Source organism: Ambystoma mexicanum, chromosome 3q, assembly GCF_040938575.1.
Source record: "Ambystoma mexicanum isolate Mex_15411 chromosome 3q, UKY_AmexF1_1, whole genome shotgun sequence".
Classification (NCBI taxonomy): domain Eukaryota; kingdom Metazoa; phylum Chordata; class Amphibia; order Caudata; family Ambystomatidae; genus Ambystoma; species Ambystoma mexicanum.
In genome coordinates, this window is record NC_090926.1 from 604,201,811 (window position 1) to 604,223,428 (window position 21,618).

General features: G+C 44.3%; 1 protein-coding gene across 3 annotated transcripts in view; it reads left to right on the forward strand.

Moving 5' to 3' along the window:
• MYH16 (myosin heavy chain 16) overlaps window positions 1–21,618 on the forward strand; it is a 1,358,245-nt gene that overhangs the window by 133,702 nt on the left and 1,202,925 nt on the right. For 2 of the 3 annotated variants that reach the window (XM_069654472.1, XM_069654473.1), the window contains exon 2: window positions 17,440–17,583. The exons of the other annotated variant lie outside the window; for it this stretch is intronic. In XM_069654472.1, coding sequence (XP_069510573.1) covers window positions 17,440–17,583 — 144 coding nt within the window. The remainder of the gene's footprint in view (window positions 1–17,439; window positions 17,584–21,618) is intronic. 3 annotated transcript variants of the gene reach the window in all.

Here is a 21,618-nt window from a genome sequence, read left to right on the forward strand (position 1 = left end):
CTAGGTTTCTGGCTGATCTGAACATGTTCCAAATGTGAGAGTTGGTAAGCGGGTGGAAAACTAAATTAGGGATATACTTAATAACTTGCATATTCATAAATGGTGTGCTTTTTACGGAAACAGCAGAAAGGTGCCACATGCCCGTGTTACATGGTACAGATTTGGTTGTCAGATAATCAAATTCTCCATGATTAGCTGAATCAGTAAATATGCTTAGTATGGCAGTTGCTAGTATAATTATGAAGTTGTGATACATAACTAGTTTTTGTCAAAAAAGTTGAAAGGAGAACAAAAGGGTGATTACAAATAGGAATTGCCATATGTTGCCCCAGTCCCCTAAACCAATCCTGACTTTGAGGCGGGGCTGGGAGGAGAGAGAGGGGTAACTGTCCAATCCTAGTGGCAGGCTTTATTGCAGGGTACTTCCCGAAGATTGTAAAATTGGTGATGTCATTTCTGTTATATAAGGGGGACTGCACTAGGACAAGGGACATAAAACCGGGAGGAAGAAAAAGGAGAAAGACAGGAAGGCTGCTGAAACTTACCATCTGCCAGCTGTAAGGAGACACCAGAGGAGATTGCTGAGTGTGCATCTTGGTGGAACTGTCTATTTCTAGGAAGGCCTCAAAGCTGACTGGGTCGTATGGTTGAGAACCGGAGGCCTTTTTTGAGATGGAGTAACCAGGCCCCTATTCTATCTTTCCAGAGTGGCCTGAGATGCAGCTGGCTTTCTTGAACCTTAAACAGAAGCTTGCTATGTACATAGAACTGAGCGCTGGGGAACCAAAATGTGCGGGAGTCTGCTTGCCTTGAATCCTTTCCCTTTAAAGTGGGCAGGGGGCAAAACTGTGTAGATGCTTAGCCTATTTAACTAAAAATATTAATTTAATTAATTCCCCATTTGGTAGAACACTATGGCGTGAATTTTATTATAATTCAAACTTAACAAAGCTCACTTCCCAGTGGGTGCTGAAAACTATAGCCTATAAAATAATTGGGTAATCCTGGTTGTCCATCTGACCCCAACTTCCTTAAGGAAGAGGGGTGTATTTGTTCTTAAATCAGTCTGACCTTTTTATCCAGCAACCCCAATGCAGGCCTTTCAGTAAAGGGGGACTGAAATCCAAAATTCCCCACATCATTTCAACCTTTCTGTCTGACTTCCAAACACAGACCAAAGGAAGGTGGGGGGGCTCTCAAAAACAAACCGCTAAATCACCCTGTGTTTATTTTAAACCAAAAGTGTGGGCGAAATCATAATTGCCTTATATATTTGTACCAATCTTGAAATACTACAGCTAGCCTTTTAAGCCTGCAGGAAAATCAAAATCGCACCAAACTACATGAGAATATTTTTAATATTGATCAGTTTAATTATTTCATGAAGTGAAATTTGTAGCAAGTGAAAAATTGCAATTGTGTTCCTTTCAATCACTTTTGTGATTTATTTATGCTTAGAGAACTTGATTGTTTTGTGCCACGGATAAAGTGGTCTTTGACATTTTCATGCTAATGACTTTTAATTTAAATAAATACCAATATATTTCCCATAGTCCGGCCTCATTCTTGGCTCATTGTTAGCTTCGAGAGAGAGTTCCAAGGGGCATGATATGTGTCTGAGATAGGGGTAAAAATAGAATCTGTTAAACAGTTTGTTGCATAACCACTTGAGTCTGGAGGGAGGGAACTACCATTGTTGAGGGTGGCTTCTCAATAAACCGTTACAGCCCACAAGAGATGTGCTGGGCAAGCTGATGCATGTTGCACAACAAGAAAGACTGCAGATTTTGCAATAATCCAAAAGAACCAGAAACGCTCACGCATCTCCTTATATATTGCCCAACTTTGTTATCAAAGAGGAAATTGTTTTTGCAGCATCTATTTCTCAACTATAAATATTTAACTTGTGTCATGTTATGGTATAAGGAATTCAAAGGTGAGCGAATTTCTGTTAGCATTGCAGTAATGACATTTGTATTGTCTTTGGAACTCGAATCAGATCCATGAACCTCAGACTGTTCGAAATGTAATCCTAATTGATGATATACTCCTATGTGAAATAGAGTTGTTAGTATGAAGACACACCTCTTTTATTTTTGAGATATCACTATTCCAGTCTCCTTGATGCTCGATCTTATGTTCGAGCCAAGGACCCTGAAATCAATAGCTTTTACTTCTATAGTTTTTAATCTGTCCTGCAATTTAACTATAACAAAGCTTTTTACGATAAGCATATCCATCACGATTATGTGTGATTGCTGTTTATGGAATTCTATGTCATTTGTATTGTTATTTCAAATTTCCACAAGATATTTCCTTTTTAACATCTATTTGAATTTATTGAAAGTTGATATTTCAACCATAACAATAAAAAAAGAAAAAGAAATTATTTTCTCAGTAGCCAGCTCTTCTTTTTTCAGACGACAGGGTTAAAAAAAGAAACAAGGAGTATCCGGAGTAAGCTTGGATATATATTGAAGAAGTGAATTCACTGGATAGTCAGGCTCATGAGGCATGGCATACATATAGCCAGGGAGATTGCTGCAGTGCCTTTCAAGAAGTGGGTGATGATGGTTTTTGGTTAATTCATTAAAAGTTAAGCTGGCATATTGTTTGCCATTTTCCTCAGTGAACACAGTGAATGAATTAGCAGGTAATAGTCTGAGTCCCTCATTGCCACGATAGGCAAAATGGATCTGGATATCAAACCAGAGCTTGTATTGCAGAGTATCTGGAGAGTTAAGGTTTAAAACAGCAGAAGCATTCAATTCTGAAAGGTCAATGTGAGAAATTGCAGTTTTGTGAACAGCAAGGTCTTTTCCAGACCTCATAAATGTTTAATAATGTTTAAAAAATATATTATTAGCCCTTAAAAATTCCAGGTTGTGCATCGATTGATATTGAAAGGTGGATTATTCAGATGTCGGTTAATCCCAGACCCTAAGGAAATGAGGCTTTGGGGGAATATTCAGTGCTGGCTACAGTTCGCACTTCAGCATACAATTGCTAAAGAAGGTTGGTTTAAGAAGAGAATACTTTCATTTTCAAATGTTGTTAAATAGCCTTTTTCACGAAGCCAACCTTTCAAACTGTCGACGACCTATTTGGTGGAAAATTGTGTTTTTGCCTCTGCCTTCTTACATTCAATTACATCCAATTCATTGCTGCCCACAGTAGCATATCTCTTTGCTGGGTTTGAACCACTAGTAAAAATGGAAGAAGTAGTGGGCTGTATGATGGAGCCTTGTCTTTCTTCAGTTTCTGTGCCTGCATCTTCAATCCACTCCTCCATTGACCATGTGCCAAAGAGATTAAACTAGATGGCAGGGGGCAATACAATGCTGTAGGAGTGATCTGGATTGGCATGATGTGCTTCCTGTGCCATGCTGAATGGTTTTGTGGTTCTATGGAGTGCATATTCTTGTTAATGAAGGTTGTCCTCCGAAATGCGTAAAGCCAGCATGAAATAATGGCGGATTGCAACAGATGCAATCGGAGAAGCGCGGAAGGGGACGGATTGTTGGGCAGAGCACTGCGTGAGACTGCAGGTAAGGGATTCCCAGTCGGGTAACGGCCGCATTTCATCTGATGGAATGCGTGTTTAGAATACATGCAACGCTGTGTGAGTACTAATAAAGGATAGGGGCAGTTCAGTAAATGGGAAGAAGTGTTTTGCAAACCCACCACTAGGACTAGGTGAGATTAAAAATGGGTCGAAAGAGTGCAGTTATGGTAGTGGAGGGATAAGATGTCCTAAATCTTTACAATGTATATGATTCAAATATATGAACAAATAGTACACCAGGAAAGAATGAGAGATGTGGAAATACTGACAGAATATTGGCGATTTCATGAACTCAACAGGAACATTTATGTAAGCAAGCCCAAAAGGAATGGACTTGTAGTTGACTTTCATTCCAACAAAAGAAGAGTCATAAAATGCTTCTTGCATCATTAGTGTGTAAGGCACAATTTAGCAAATTGGCTAAGTAAGGAATTTAATGACAACAGTAGGGGGTGAATTTAGTGTAGACAGAGTGAGGTCAGTATAGCTAGAGAAAGATTTCACCATCTTGGTTCTCTCTATTTATTTCTTCCTTCATGTCCCCTCCACTTCCTTTATCACAGAGCATTTTGGATATGATGTCAAAGGCAAATACCACTTGTCTCAAGGGCATGGTTTGGACTCCTTACAACAGTCTTGTTTTAGTATAAACACGTGTCAGATTTCTCTGATTTACTTTTGGATGCTACCAGTCTTTTTTCTGTCTTTACCACAGAAGGCAGAGTTCTGCCTTTTTTGGCTACATTTACCCCACCAGGAGTGGAGAGGTGGAGAGGTGGCAGAGTGTGTGGCTGAGTGTTACGTGTTGTAGTGGAGCAGGAAGCGGACCCGAGTCAGGCACACAACCAAAAGAGCATTCAAACCGGTGGACCTTATTTGACTGACCTAATTGATTTTGTCCCCGAATTATGGCAAGCACGGGCCCTTGTACCCACCAATAGCTGAAACCTCTGGATGCAGCTGCAACAACGCCACCAACTGGCAACCAGGTAAACTCCCCCCACATCTTCGATTCTTTTTACGGACCATGATATGGAGGCGGCGGTTAACATGTCCTTTATCGAATTACATTCAGTGCTTATCCGGGTGAGGGAGCAGGTGGCACGGATAGAGGGAGGCACAATGAGAATTTATATTACTACACTGTGAATGATAGTCTGATGTTGAACTCTACTCGCCCCACTGACATCACTGACTCTGCAACCCGAAGTTCTGATACTGACCAGGGGGTGGAGGGGTAGCACCTACCCCTGGTCATAGTGAGGATACAAAGCCAGTATTGAGGGTGCAGCAATGTGGATTCTCTACATCAGAATTAAATCACCTCAGATTGGGGGCAAGTGGCTATGTAAGGAGCGGAGCTGAGGAACATGCAGGGGTGTAAATGACTATGCTCCATCATTTCTCAGTCTCCAGTCCCCCGATTCAGGAGGGGTGCCGAGAGCGAGTGGGATCCAATGATGCCATAACAATAGTAACAACGGATGCCATGGCACGGCACGTATCACCTCATCACACTTTGAATGCCCAATTTTCTCTGATTATGAGACTAAATCAGGACATTTCGGACTTACAGTGCCCTGGAAAGTTCACTGGGAAGCAACCAACAAAAAAGACCTAAGAAGAGGAGAAGACGAGAATCACCTGAAACATCAGAGATCCTGCAACATGCAACGAGCAATGTGGAGCGAGAGATTGTGGCCCCCTATCCTGATGGGACAAACTACGATAATGAAGAATCCTTGCAGAGTCCTGAAAGAAACATACTGAAGAGGGGCGAGAATCAAGAAGGGCACTCATGGAGGCAGAGGTTGTTTACTGATTCAACAGCCTCAGAATCTTCATAGGATTTGGTAGCCGACTCATCTCCATGACATTAGAGCCAACTATGGAAGCCCACCTATCATCTGAGGTGATGACCTACTTACAGAATAATATAATGGCCACTCTGACGATCTCTCTGGCCTCCTCTACAAACTATACAAATCGCTAAATGATGCAATTAAAGATCAATCCACCTTGTTACCAATGCTATACTCCAGAATTATATTCTTAGAGCCCTTTGTCGCCGCAACACAATCACGATTGGAAAAGGAGGTGGGGAACTCTGCCCAGGGGCAAGGGAGACTGTGTGATATGGCAAGGAGAGAAACGGCAGATAAGTACATGAAGGTGGGAGCATTATTAGCAGATTTTAAGAGGATGAGATCTCAATTTAAGAAAGCTAACCATTGTGGAGTGGAATGGAAATCAAAACAGGAGGACAGACCTTTGGAGAAACAACAGTGTGACGCTCTTCCTAAAGAAAGAACAAGGTTTGGTAACTCCAAACCCAAACAAGGAAATCTGGGAGTAACGGAGGAAACATAACAAAAGTGTTCTAAATTGTCAGAAGATTTTGATACTCTGCCAAGAGATGGAGCTCTCATGGTGAACCAACAAGAGAATGAACAAGTGATCAGGAAAAAACGCTACAATGCCCTAAGTGAAGTTGTGATTGTGCTATCTGAGTTGCCCAGAAAAAGGATGGAAGGTCTGGCGATGCTGCACTCCACCAAAACTAAAACCTTTTCTATGTTTGACAAGCAGAAACAATTGGGCCAAAAGGAGAAGAATTGAGATTGTGCCCCCGAACACCCGCAGCGATGAGGCAAGAACGGCATTGACAAATGGGTTTGAGTAGGACCAAGTTAACAAAGTATGGATCTGGAAGGAACCACTCAACCCAAAGAGAAAATGATGACAGAAGATCTTATAGATTGCATTTTAGAAGAAGGACACCATAATCAAAGTGAAAAAAAAGTGGGGACTTACAAGGCAAAACACTATCACCCCGATGATACATTTCAATCCTTCCAAACATTAGAACATAAACAGAAAAAAGCAAATAGACAAGTCTATTAGCCCCCCAAGGCTAAAGGAAGAAGGATCAAAACATCAAAGAATCATCTCAGTAGAGGGAATCCCAAGGAGGAACAAAGAAAGCCTCAGAGTGGCATCGCCATTAGCCTGGAAAGATTGCTCCAGACGAATGATAATGTGATTCTTAATAGAAGAAAAGTGTTAAAATTGATCCACCATTTGCCCAAACTAAGGTACATACATTCTTATGACATATCCCATTAATAATTCAAAATAGACTTGGGCCTCATTCCGAGTATGTAGGTAGCCATGCTGCTTTTAGCGGCATGGCTACCCCCATACTGGGTACAGGGTCTGGGTACCTTAAATGGGAAATACTGGGCCATCCCGACCTTGGAGGGCCCGGTATTTCCCCATTCAAGGAACCCGGACCCTGTACATCCCCATTCCCATTTGAGCCCCATAGGGCTCAATGGGAATGGGGAGGATACTAACAACCGGTCTGTTAATAATGGGCCCGTTGTTAGCATCCTGGTCTGTTCGTGTGACCAGCTAAGGACGCCTGGTTTAGCTTGTCCCACAAGCAGACCTCGTAATGAGCCGGTAGGGGGTTAACGGTGCCGGCAGCTCAACTGGCGTCGTAAACCCCCTACCGCCGGGGTCGTAATAAGTCCCTTGGTCTCAAAAAGAGCCTGAATCTGACTTACCAAAGGAACATCTCTTGAATATGTGTCCCCTGAGAGTGGTAGTTGACACCTTAAATCACCAACGAAAAGTGTCAAAGAGTGCGAGCATTGGAAGAGGGTGACTCCAGGAGAGACAGGAATGGTTGTGGCTGGTGGGTGCCTTAGCTCCTACGCAAAAACAACAAATACCAGGATGTATTAAAAGGGAACCATCTATGGATGGCAGCCTGGAATACCTGGGAATTATTGCACCTATTTAATGATACAAATGTGGGACTAGGGAAGTATGATATCCTCTGCCTCCAAGAGACTTAAATAAGGTTTAAGCCCCTGTGTGAGGGGTATACCTGTTATTTGAATCCAGCTAATAAAGGCACTACAGGTAGACCTTATTCGGGTCTTTTGACATTGATAAAGGTGGGGAAAGGGTTCACCGTAAACAAAGTGCAAAATCTCTCTCCTCATATACAAATTCTTATGATAGAAATTGATGGGAAAGAAATGATGGTATTGTTTAACCTGTATTGGAATGTTGTGATGTGTGGAGATTTGTGACAGTTTCTTGATAGGGTACCAAGTTTACGGGACGACACTTACCTCTTGTGGAAAAACCCACATTTTGTCATCTGCAGTGATTTAAATGTTTGGATGACCAAGGGGTTTCCATGAGTGATCTGGCCCTTTCACACCGAGCATGACAGTGGACAAGTGATCCTAGCAACATAGGTTTTCTGATGTTGAACGGACAAATTAATGCAAATGCCGCTGACAATTTACATGCACAAGGGGTCATCAGAAAGACCACTTAGGTTATTAGTTCGTCTCTTGAAATATGTGGCATCGGATTGAGAGACTGAAGGTGATCGACAAGGGCTGTAGTGACCATAAGACCCTCAAAATAAAATATAAGAGTAGAAGAGAAGTGCACCCGGAAAGAACAGATGGCCCTATTCAAGTCTCCCAGGGAAGAAATCAGTAAAGGTAAAACCAAGAGATGTACCAGGGATCATCAAACATTTTCTCAACACCTTGAATCAGCTAGGGATGGTCTTGAATATCCTGGCTTTTGACTAAGTTTAAGTCAATCAAATCAAGTCACGAGAGAGGGGACTTCCAACAAATTCATGAATACAATTTGGAGGTGGTGGTCGCGAGGTAATCTCTAAGGGTGGACTTGAGGAAATTGAGAAAGATGGGTGGGGAAGAGAGCAAGCAGAGTTATAAGAATATCTAAAGGCCTCAATTTGATGCCGAAAGTATGTTGAAGGTTGTGTGTAGAATAACACCCACAATCTGTAGGAACAGATAATTAACGATGGAAAATTCCAAGAGGCTTTGACAACCAACCCAGTAGTGGAATCAGCATGGATTGATCATTACTCTACGATGTTCGTTCAGATAGAATCTGAGAAACAAGCCAAAAATGTAGTGGTCTATGATAAATGGCTGATAACCTGGGACCAGGAGGATATTGTGGATGTGATAAAGAAGTTAAATTACTCCAGGGCCCCTGGCCCAGATGGGCTCACTAACCAGATGCTGGTAGAAGCCCCAGAACATTTGGCTGAATTTGCTGAATTTGCTGATTTAGTATTTAGGCAAATATTGAAGGCAAAGGCTGTTCCAGAATCATGAAAGTCAACCCTCATTGTACCGATTTTCTAGAAGGGTGATAGGGAGGCTCCAAGTAACTATCGCCCTAAAGCTCTCGTTGATATAATGAGGAAGATCTTTGTGTACCTATTACTGGGAAAGTTGAAAACATAGGCTGTGGAAAATCGGTGAATGGCCCCACGTCAGATTGCGTTTGTGAAGGGAGTCGTGACCTATTTGAACATATTTCTGTTAAGCCTGTAAAAACTAAAGGGAATGAATAAAAAAACCTGATGTACATGGCCTTCATAGACCTAGAACATGCATTTGATGTGTGTAGAGAACGCTTGTGTGGACAAATTAAAGAACTGGAATGGCCCACGTCATCTGATAGAAGCCATAAAGGCTCTCTACTCCTCCCCATTGGTACGAGTACGCCAGTCAGCACAAGGGATATACTTTAGAAGTATAAAAAAATGTAGGGGGTTGAAACAACCATACCCCTGGCACCCATGTTATTCAATGTGTATTTGTCTGACTTGAGAGACTTGGAGACATTGGTGAGAACCTTCAACCCAAAGATCCAACATTTTGAAATATAGTGGATAGTATATGTGGACGATTTAGTCATCATAGACAGGACCCTGATAGGCCTCCAGAGAAGATTGAGTCAGTTCTGTGCCTATACAATAGAAAACAACTTACACATAAACACGAGCAAATCCAAAATATTGGTGTTTAACACATCACATAAAAAACAGCTAAAAGCTTTGAATGGCGTTTTGGACAGGATAAAATAGTCCAAGTTAACTCGATCAGATTTGTGGGCTTCTGATAAACAAGAGTGTTAACGAGGATCCTCGGGTAGAGATTTTGAGGGAGAAAGTGGCAAAATTGAGGGCCCAGGTGTGGGTGATATACAAACGCTATTGCAAATTCACAATTACCCCTTTGATAACTTTTCTACAGACAAAAAGTAATCCCAGTGCTGTCATATGCTGCAGAAGCACTTTTGAGTTTGCCATGGCAGACATGGGATCGATTAGAGGGCCTTTTCTGGAAAGGGGTTTTGGGATTGTTGAAAAGCCTGCCCATTACTGTAATTGGGTATGAGCTTGGCCTTCAATCGATGGGCTCGCTGGTACTGTGGAAACATCTACAACTAGATAGGAAATGCGCAATGTCTGACCACCTTCCTCCATTCAAAATCATATGGAAAGTGGACCATTGTCAGACCGAGCATTTCTTGGAAGAATGGAAAATAAAATGTGTGGGATGGATGCAAGCTTTAGGGGTGTCTGTGGGAATGCTATTAACCAATCCAGACAAAGTTGCGGACACAGGATTGGATTAATACACAGGATTTGAGGAGTCAATACAAACTATCCTTGAACCTAAACCATGAAAGAAGATTGCCGAATGAATTACATGAGTATCTCTCCAAATTCCTGTTGCGATGCTATCGCAACTTATTCTTGAGATTGAGACTAAGGGCCTCATTATACGGTAGGCGGTAAGGGTTTACCGGTACCGGTATTTTACCGGTACCGGTAAACCCTTACCGCCTTTCTACGAGGTCCCTTTGCGGGTTGGGGAATTTAACGCCTGCTTTTTGCAGCCGTTAAAAACCAACCCGTCAAGGGACCAGGGAGCTAATTACGGTACTGCAATTTGCGGTGCCGTAATTAGCACCTTCCCCATTCCCATTACGCCCTATGGGGCAAAAATGGGAATGGGGAAGGGGGAATTGCCGCCCCACCAACCTTGGAATAGGGCGGTAATTCCCCTTTCCACCAAGGCGGTGCCGGTATTTTACCGGCATGGTCCAAGTTGCTAATAGCACCTTGGTCCACCGCCATCCATGTAATGAGGCCCTAAATGTTCTACCAACTAAAGTAGTACTGTTTTCAGAAAGCTACTGGCAAAGGACCAGGTCTGTTGTAGATATTGTGATCATAAAGATACCAGCAAATCCTTATTCGATTTATTGGAATGTAAGAAACTCACAACAATTAGAACTCAATACTTAGCGAAAATTGAGGAAGAGTCAAGTTTCTTGTCATCTAAGGGATGGTGGAACAAGATGATAATGGGCACACATGTATGGATGTCACTAGCAGCCAATCAATCGTTGGAAAAGATCTTGCTTTTGGAATAGGCCACTCCTTTCCGTTGATGACAATGTAAGACATTGATCAGTAGTTTTAAATTGGGAATTCATTGTTCTAAATTGAAAATGAATTGATGTAAAGAGCCATAAGAGGAAGAGATTCTCCTTCTTGTTGTTGTTGTATTTTATAAAGGTTTATATCAAACCAGAAATGAAATAAAATTAAAAAAAATATTCTGTTAGGTCTATGTTGGTAGAGTAACTTTACAAAGCATTCTACCAATGAGGTTAAGATTGAGGTCCTGATCATGAGCTGGGCGTAAGAACTTAAATGCTGCATTAACGGTTTTAGCACCTGGAATACCGCTCCACCTGATCAAGACCCTGCAAAATTAGCACCGGAACCAAAAGGGACCTGCATTAATATAGTCGGTATCATTACAGCTGGCACAATTACAACTGGCGGTAACAGCGGCATCAACAAATAGCGCTATTGCAGACCTATCAGAACTCCATGTTTAGCTGTATTCCTGCCAGAAAACCAGCACTGATACAGCTGGAATTAGTCCCAGCCTCCAGCTGGTCGTAAATGAACCCAGGTATCGGGAATCAAGCCACAGGTGCAAACAATGCACACCAGAGGAATTCATAAGACACAGCCAGGCCCCAAACACACTTTCCAACAACATAATGCCATTCTCTGCTGGAAGCTGTGATATGCAGTTGCTCAAGATGCATCTGGAGCTACAGATCCTGGACAACCAGTTCAGGGCACAGGGAGCAAAGGGGGGAAACGGGAGGAGGAGGATGAGAACAGCCCCAGCAAGGTGTGCACCCATCCCCAGGGTCAGGCTATAACCCTGGGTCCTCAGTGACACCCAGTTGGTAACAGTGTAATGCCTGGACAGGGCGACCATCACTGAGCTGCTGGTCACAATACAAGACACAATTGTGAGCAAGATTAACATCCACACAGCCCTTCCCCCAAGTTAGTGGCTGTCCTGCAGTTCCTGGCAATGGGCACTTTCCAGCACTCCATGGCCATGATGCATGTCATGGCCCAATCAATATTCTATTCAGTCCTGGGCCAGGTGCCGGATGCCCTGCTGAACCATGTCAACCAGCACATCGCACTGCCCACCACCAAGGCCCAGGTGAATGACATGAAGGCACGCTTTTATGCCACTGCACAAGTGCCCAACATGATAGCAGCCATCAACTGTACCCATGTTGCATTGGTGGCACCCAAGACCCATGAGGTAGTGCACAGGAACCGCAAACACTGTCACTCCATGAAGGTGCAGGTTACCTGTGACCCTAACCTCATCATCAGCCACTGCTGTGCCCGCTACCCTGGATCCACCCACAACTCCATGGTCCTATGTAACAGCACAGTGCCGGGATACATGAAGAGGCACAGAGGACAATGGACCTGGATAGTGGGTGAGTAAAAACCCTGCCACAAAAGCATGATGAAGCACAAGTAAAAAGGGGTGGGGGGGAATAGCCACAGTAAGCATTACATGTCAAGAGGAGGCAATGGAATCACCTGTGCAGCACTGCATCAATGATGGCGGGCATCCAAGGGCACATCACATTTCCATCACACCTGGAGCCACACATGGTGATGGATTCATATTGCTGCAAACACAATGACACATCAGACCACATTAACCACAATGCACCTTGAATGTGTTGCAACACAGATCCACATTGCATCAACCAACAGCATGTCCACCCAGGGCTCCAGATAGGAATGAGAAGTGAGAGTATTCTACACCCTTTTCCTTAAAGTTGTGAGTCAAATGATTTTTAGGGAGTAAACATGTAATTCAAATTCCCAGTAAGAATAATCCATAAACTCATAAAAATATGGTTCAACTGGAAAATGGAAAAGTTGACGTAATAAATATGTATTTCTGTCCAGTCATTCATGCACATTAAAAGATAAATGCCTACTTCTTCTGATCAGGCAGTAATAATAGTAGCTCCTACCTGTGGTACTACATGCACTACTGGTCTGAACATATCTAAAGAGAGGTGCAGGTGCAAGCTGAGGCACAAGGTTCTAGGTGTCCGTTTCCCAATTAATGTGTGTGCATTCTTACTCCTATTCCAATTTAATGGGAGTATTTGCCTAATTATAATGAGTAAAAGTGGCCGATAAACCCCTCATCTGTAGGGCCGTGTCCACCTGTGCCACAGCTGTCTTCCCATGTGCAGTCAATCATCAGCCGCCACAGGACAGATGCCACAACAACGCAGGGTGCATGTACAGGACAAGCAATGCCTGGCATGATGTACTAAGGATGCACACCCATCACACATACACATTGCATGGCCCAGATGCACAAAAGAACGCCCACGGCTCATAATGGCCAAATGTATGGAGTCTGCAGACCCATGCATGATGCAAATGACTGATGTTGTTATTCTACCCCATGCAGGTGACTCAGGATAACCACAGCTGACCTGGCTGATGACCCCTGTGTGTTACCCACGAACACCACATGACCACGCCTACAATCATGCCCACAGCCGGACATGCATCTACATAGAACGCACCTTCTGACTTTTAAAGGCACAATTCCGGTGCCTAGATCGTACAAGGGGACCCTGATGTATGGCCCAGACAAAGTTGGCAAAATTGTATTGACACGTGCAATACTTCACAACATTTGCCTCAGGCAGAATGCGCTCCTACCTCCCGACGCTGACAGTCAACACCCAGGGGAAGAAGATGAAATAACCATGTGACCGGAGGCAAAGGTGACACACATAGGGGTGAGGTGAGGGAAGGGAGACTGGTCCGACAGGCATTGATAGACAATTACTTTTAGCACATTGACTTGACCCATTACACAACATGCACATATTGAATAAAGAGCACACGTGCACAATCATGAATGTCCTTGCATTTGTCTGAGTTCAACAGGCTTTAATGTGAATGATCCTAACCCCATCCTCCCTCCCCAACCACCACCAAAACCCCAGCACACAATCCCTCCTCCCCCAACCACCACCAACACCTCAGCACAAAATGCCCCCTACCCACATCCACCAACAACACCCCAGCACACAATCCCACCTCCCCCTACCGAGCAATGTGTCCTTGTGATGGGCATTCGGGAAAACAGTGCACAATCGATTCAATACAGCCGTGCCCTCTTAACATGAGCCCTGGCATATGAGGTGCACTGGTGCACCTGGCGCTGGGACCTGCACCTGGGAGTTCCTTGTTGGGATTCCTCCGTGGGGGTTGACAAGGTCGATAGAATGGAGGCAGCAATTTGCATATGCTGGTGGTGGAGGGCATCCGCTCCGCAATGGCAGAAAAACCCTTGCAGAGCTCCCGCACCGTCCGGCCAAACCCAGTCAGGGATACATTACAGCTTTCGAGCACTTGCCTTGAACGGGTATTGGACCGCAACATTGTCTTAGTGGCCCCTCTAATCGCCCGACTATTGGCCTTCACATGTTGGTTGTGGGCAGTTGCAAGGCCCTTGATCCTGTACTGTTAAGCCTCTATGACATTCAAGTGCGCCATCACAGCACCCAAGGCGGCAGTCAGGGGTGATGGGGTGGGGGTACGTTGCCTGGTGGGGCTTCTGTCTGGGCTCCCATATGAGCTAGTGTCCATGTGGCATCATTGGTGCTGTCCTGGCCCTGTGGCCTTCGGCTGTGCTTGTCAGCACAGACTTGGCTCGCGGGTGGGGTGTCAGATGCCAGGGGCTAGCTGTTGTCTTATGTCAGAGCCACGGCTGCATTCTGGTTGTTATTGCTGGGCTGCTTGATCCTCTCTCCTCCTGGGTGGTGTTGATTGGGGCTGTGTCCTCAGCCTCCTCCATGACAGCCACGGTGGCCTGGGCACAGGTGTGCCCCTGGTGCGCTGGGCCCCTTCAGTGGGTGCGTCCATGCTGCGTCCGGGCGCCATACATCTCTTCATAGTGGGCCAATACCTCATCAACAAGTGTATTGAGCTCTTGTCAGAAAACTTGGCTTTCCAGGGGGCGATCTTGGGCTGCCTCGCCCCTTACACACTTGTTAGACATGTTTGCTCATCAGCTGGTCTGGATGGCTGCCAGGGGCTCCGATATTTAATGGATTGTGATTTTAAAATGGCTGCTGTAGTGCGTCCTGTTCCGCCAGTGAGGCGTTTGCCACGGGCGCTATTAGCGCACGGTAATAGCTGGTGATGTTGCCTGCCAACGGCACTAGAACTATTTATGCCGGTTTTTCGGCAGGAAGCCCGATTCATAGCGCTGTTGACGACGGACGGTATTAGTGTTAATGCTGCGCCTGTGTGTGCATGCCTGCATACTTGAGATACAGCGCAATTTGCACCACAGCTCCCGGCCTTAACACTATTACCACCCAACTTGTGATCAGGCCCTGAGTGTCTCTACTCCCTAACCATCCTCATGGGACATTGGGGAGTGGGACCTGCCTCTCTGCCACACTGGTACCCAGGTATCTCAATGATCTGAAGGAACCCAGCAGGTGTGTGCCAGCCTTCACTGTGGTGGTGCTCCAGAACAAGGACAAATCTTGATTCCCCGGAGTGCACTCACAGCACCTGAGAGCCACTACAGCTTAGATCCTTGTGGATTCACTGTCAAACTGCTGTTTCAAGATGGTTCAACCCTGTAGATCCAGAAGAATCCTCTAAAGCTGCCTCTGGCACTCGAACGATCTTTACGCTGCTTCCACCAGTTCACAGCTGCACCGCAACATTGCCTTGGCTCCAACTTGAAACACATCAGAGCATCTGCCATGTTATAACCACGTTTCTAACTGCCAGCGTCTTCATTTCCCATTAACATCGACAATTGAACGAACGCTGGTGGCCTCAATGAAGTGCGACCATCAAACGCTGCATCAAACTGTCCAATATGAACTGCAAATCCAGTAATGAGTCTGGTCGCCTTCAAGATCGACACCTATAACAGCACATCCAGTCATCAGCATTTTCTCTGTCTAACTGACTGCAAAGCTGACCTGGTGGCCTTCTTCAAACATTGCTTTGGACTGCAGCAAACCCCAGCTGGACGCCAGCTCAACACCAGCTGAACACCTGCTTCCCATCTCGAACAATGTGACCACTGCATCCAAACCTGAGTCGACATTTACAAACACTACTGAGAGACCCTGGTTGACACTGTCAAACCGCAAAGAGCAGGGAAAGATATTATTGACTGATAATTGACTCTTTGGTCCATCTTTGGACCCCAGAGGCTGGCTAAGTCACCTTTACTCCATTTACAGACAAGAAAATATCCTTTATTAGAACATTGTCATTTTGTGTTCCCTTTTCCCCCTGTTTCACACCCAGAGTGCTGCATCTTTCTGTGTTTGCCTATTCTGTGTTCTTTCCATGGCGTTGGGTTTTGTGCAGTATTTTTCCACTTACAAAATATTGAAGATGTTGTGTTAAATTAAAGTATATATATTTTATAGATACTTAATGGGGCATTGGGCCTCATTATAAGTTTGCTGGTCCGGTAACAACGGTACCGTTGTTACCGCACCGGCAAACTGCGAGTTCTGCTCGCGGGTGCCGTCCAGCCCCCCAGGTCTGACCTGGCGAGCATACCGGCAAACGCGAGCTGAGCATTCAACCTCCCCATTCCCATTGTGGCCCAATGGGGCTCAATGGGAATGGGGAGCATGTCATTCCGGCGCCCGGAAATGGGCAATTACCAGGTCCGGCAGGGCCGTAAAGACCCAGTAATTGCCCATTCATGGGCGCTGGAAAAATTAGCAAGTTTGGCAGCAGCATGCCAGTTTTAACGTCAAGGCTACCGCCAAACTTGTAATGAGGCCCATTCACTTTATTTTGGACTGCTATACTTTGCTGGCTCCCTTAACTTTGAACTATTATACTTTGCTGTTTGAGTTGCGACTGGATCACATTCACACCTCTTCTGAGTCTGCCTCATTACAGGTCCAGCGGTAAACGTTCCGGTGATACTGGCAAGTTGCCGCCAGACCCATAGTGATTTACCAGCACCTGACTTCCCGTTAACACCGGGGCATTACAACCCTGGCGGACCGGAAAGTCAGGCGCAGGTAAATTGTAAGTCTCCATTCGCAAAGAGTCCCACAGGGCTCCATGGGAGTGGGACCACGGAAGCACTGGCCCAGTTTATAATGGTGCCGGTGCTTCTGTGAAAACTCTGCGGGCGGGTGCACCCGCCCGCAGACCAGTAATATGCCAGTCCAGAAACAACAGTGCTGGTAACCATACCGGTCAGAATGAGCCCCAATATCTTTCCCTTTGCCCATGTTACCACAGAAGGCAAAAGGATATATATCTTTTAACTGTGCCTGTTTCTTCTGTATGCTTGGGATCACTCTTGCTTTGTGTAGGTGAGTGACTCCTGCATGGCAGAAGTCATTCCATCACATGTAGAGATCAACCTTGGATTTGGGCTTAAATGTGTGTGCAACCTTTAACAGGCTGACAAGTAATATTTTGGCTTATATGTAACTCAATGATGGTACAATAACTAAATCGACAAGTAGCCAATATTTGACAGGTAACTGTAACAAATTATAATAACAGACAACAAATCCGAACAGTGTTGTCGCTAAAGTACAACTCCATTTTGTATTCCATGTAGGTTCAACCTCTGCCACATTTAAGATTTCCTGAACCAGAGAGGAAAGAGAAACAAAAGATGGAAAAATCATCCTCAGCAAAGAATTATAGTATCTCCCATGTTGGTCAAGTAGAAAAGAAAAGCACAAATTTCTTCATTTCAAAGGTAGGGGGGTATGTTTGTTTTTGGTCTTCACTTCAGCATTTTCAGGGATGCTCCAAGCATCAGCATTTTTCTTCTTTTACCTTGTTTATTTTTAATTTATATAGCGCTTAAGGCCAAATCGCTGAACAAAAGGAACACAATTTAAAATACTACAAAATGTGTGGAGGTGGACCTCAAATCTCCTTACCCAGAAATAGGCCCACCTCTTAAGAAGCAAGTGCAAGTTTGTCCGTAAAGCAAGATTATTAAACAAACAGCTGTGAGTGGCTAAATTACTTTTTAGTGACCAAACTAACCATATTCTCTTTGAACCACATACATGTTTTACATTATATACATTTTGTATCAGTTATCACGCTCCCACATATTTCATTACAAAGTCATCCCCCAAACATGATTGGTCAACCCTATACAAAGAAATCTAATCCCCTCAGTTCCCACACACTCATTGGATACATTAATTTAACCACCATCCTCTTTTGACATACATTTGCATTATCTCTTATTTACAGCACACCCCTTTTCGGGATCTTTCTGAAGTAGCTCATGACATCATCATATGGTTACATATTCATGCACAACAATCCTATTTTATTAGGTTCCATCTGGTTGGTGGCCTCATGACCAAGGATGTTTCAAAAATATGAGGGAGAGAAACAAATATTTTCTCTTTGAACTGATGATAAGCATTTTACACGCCAAGACTTGCTGGTGTCCTAATTTCATGCTAATCTCTAACGACTACCATTTCAGCACGTATGGCCTCTGGTCACATCCCGGTCATTCCTGAGAACCTGATTGAAACCCATGTACCATTTGTCCACTCTTCTCTTATGCACAACTTACAGCGGGTTTATTAGCTGGCCCCAAACTGACCCTACCAGGTGTCCAGACTTCTCTGGACACTGAATAACACACTCCCATGTACTTAAAAACAATAAATGTACTCTCCTCAATAGCACCACACCCTAAAACCCTAGCCTGACTGCAACTGACCATTTAATATTATTGCAGCTGCCCGAATGCAGTCAGCCTTCCCCCAGCCTTCAACCCAACTTCCCAGGTTGCATAGAGGTTATCTCGCCACCCAAGGTTTTTGTGGCATACACAAACAATGAGTGACCGGCGGTTAATAGATTCATAATAGATTCATGTATTCGCCATGTACCCTTTGTTCCCCAACTATCCCAAACACATTTCTGTGAAGACCCTTTGTATGTATGCCTGTGAATGTATGTTCAAGATTCTCCATCCACAAATATCACAAATTTGTAGCTTGCACATATGAAAATCATTTGTATCAGCAGACTTGTCAATATGTTGCTACACGTGTGCACATCTAAAATCTATCAACAATCAAAGAAACACTAATAGTAACACTTATCCCATCCTCATTAACTACACTGGATACATGCTAAATCACAACATGGCACCAACATCACCATCACCCAAGTCATCAATATGGCACACTCAACGCAAACACTTCTTTCCCATTAAGACCATTATTGACCACCCAAACATTCCCCCCTTTACTTAATAGATTAACTAATAAACCAATTCCTTGGTCTTTTAAACCATGTTCTTGGGGAAACAAAGCCCTATAAACATCTCTCATGCTATTCCTATTGTGAGCATACTCCTCTGCTGAACAAACCCAACTTGTCCCCCGACCATTTCCGCAATGTATCCACTGTTCCACCCAATCATCCCAATTTGTTGGAGGACATAAGACAGCATCTGGAATCCCAACAAACCCTGGACCAATTTCTATCTCAGTCTGAGTACCCATGTGATATGAAATGGCAGTGGTCCTAGCCTTGGAGAGGGTTAAAATCATCATGGCAGCTGCTTTAGGTATCTGGGCAGAACGCCATCATAAGAGTATCTGACAGGTACAAAAGATGATGAGCAAAAAGAAAAAAAAAATGGCATGAGGATATTCACAGCTATGCTCATCCAGGAAGGCACCCAAGAGAAAAGAGAGTCCAGCCAAGGGTCATTTGCAATTCCAGCTTCCTTCTCCATGACCCCCATTAGGTTATGTACTGCAGCAATCGTCTGGTTAAGGGTCCCATTTTCTGAGTCATTAGGAGACACAAAAGTACAGCGTGTATGCACAGTTTTTCAGAAAACACTCCTTCCATGACTGTCAGGAGGTTGAGGATGTACCTGATTTGCATGGTTATGAGCCTCATTTCTTCTTTTATTGCACTGGACACTGACTCAGAAGAAATTCCAAACAGTACAGTTTACAGTGGGTGACCTGAAGCCACATCATATTCATGATTGCTTGAACACTAGTGGCCAAAAGAACATCAGTTCGGCTGAACAGTCAGTACTGCTCAGGAATGTTACTCAAAACCTTGGTAGATGCCGAGGAAATATTGTTATATCTTTTAGTCCATCTAAAAGATTCTGCTTTTTCATGGTCAGTCAAAGTCATTGAATTGTCCATGTCTGATGGCACAAGGGATGCAAGGGGCACATGCGACACAATTGGCACAGATGTGGTAATAGGTGTTGGGCTGGCAAGTATCAAATGACTCTGGGGAACAATAAGAACATGCACGGGTGGTGTAGTGAGACTGCACACACCTCACCAGGTTGGATGTAATTGCCAATACAGAAACTGTCTACAAGACCAAAACACGTCAAGAAATGCTGATGTACCTCCAGCCAGATCAGCAATGTGAAGGGTGCAGCTGCAGTTCCCATTTGTGCCAACAGGGACTGTGCCATTGCCCTTAAAAAACTTGTGAATAACTGGATCTTAACAGGTTTCGTCGGCTCCTTGAGTGTTGTCAGATATTTCAAGTACTTATTCCAGACATTTCCACAATCTTGGTTGATTTGTGTTACCCCTTGTTCCAAACGTCCCCTCATTCCTCCAGCTCTCCTACTCTTCACCCTTTGCTCCCATCGATTATTCACAACAATGGACACTTCCAGATTCAACTAGACTATTTGTATACAGCGTACATCCTATAGCTATTTGCAATCGATGCTTGAACACTCTGTGTCAAAAGGCAGGACAGAAGCTGTGAATTAGTGCCCTGCACAGTGCTATGTGCACCAGGCACAGTGCTTCTGCTCAATTTAGCTAATCAGGAATAACCAGTCTAGAAAAACCAGAATCATGGGTGATAAGAGAGAAAAAGTAGCAAGATCTCTCTCTCCCCACCCTCCTCATAGCTGCAAAGCCATGCACATCAACTATTGGATCTGAATTTACATTGACATAGGGCCTCATTACACAGTAGGCAGTAAGGGTTTACCGGTACCGGTATTTTACCGGTACCGGTAAATCCTTACCACCTTACTACGAGGTCCCTTTGCGGGTTGGGGAATTTGACGCCTGCTTTTTGCAGACGTTAAAAGCCAACCCGCAAAGGGACCCAGGTAGCTAATTACGGTACCGCAATTTGCGGTACCGTAATTAGCGCCTTCCTCATTCCCATTATGCCCTATGGGGCAAAAATGGGAATGTGGAAGGGCAATGGTGGAAGGGGGAATTACCGCCCCGCCAACCTTGGAATGGGGCGGTAATTCCCCTTTCCACCAAGGCGGTACCGGTAAATTACCGGCATGAACCATGGTTTACCGCCTACCGTGTAATGAGACCCATAGTCTCTCATGAGGTCCCAATCAATACTGCTCTGTGGCCTAAGCAACATTTTATCAAATCCTACAGTACTATGCAGGTTTAAAATAGTCACATGCATGTTGTCTACCAGAGAATAATTAGAAAATCATACAAGCAAACATCCTAATGTGAGCTTGTCTTGGTATTTACAATAACAGTCTCTGGTTTCTATTTGCTCCCCACTTCTCTACTGGAAAAAACTGTGAATCCTTAGAGCATACATAACGTCAAGCCTGTTCTTGCTCCTGTGCCAGTGGAGGGGCACCGGTTGTCAGGAACTCGGATTGGAAGGTCTGGAAATGCTGGAGGCATAGGCATTGATTGCCGTATGCGCATTTCAGTCCTCACCCAATATGGCGGACGAGTCCTTCTATTCTGACTCCTCCCACCAA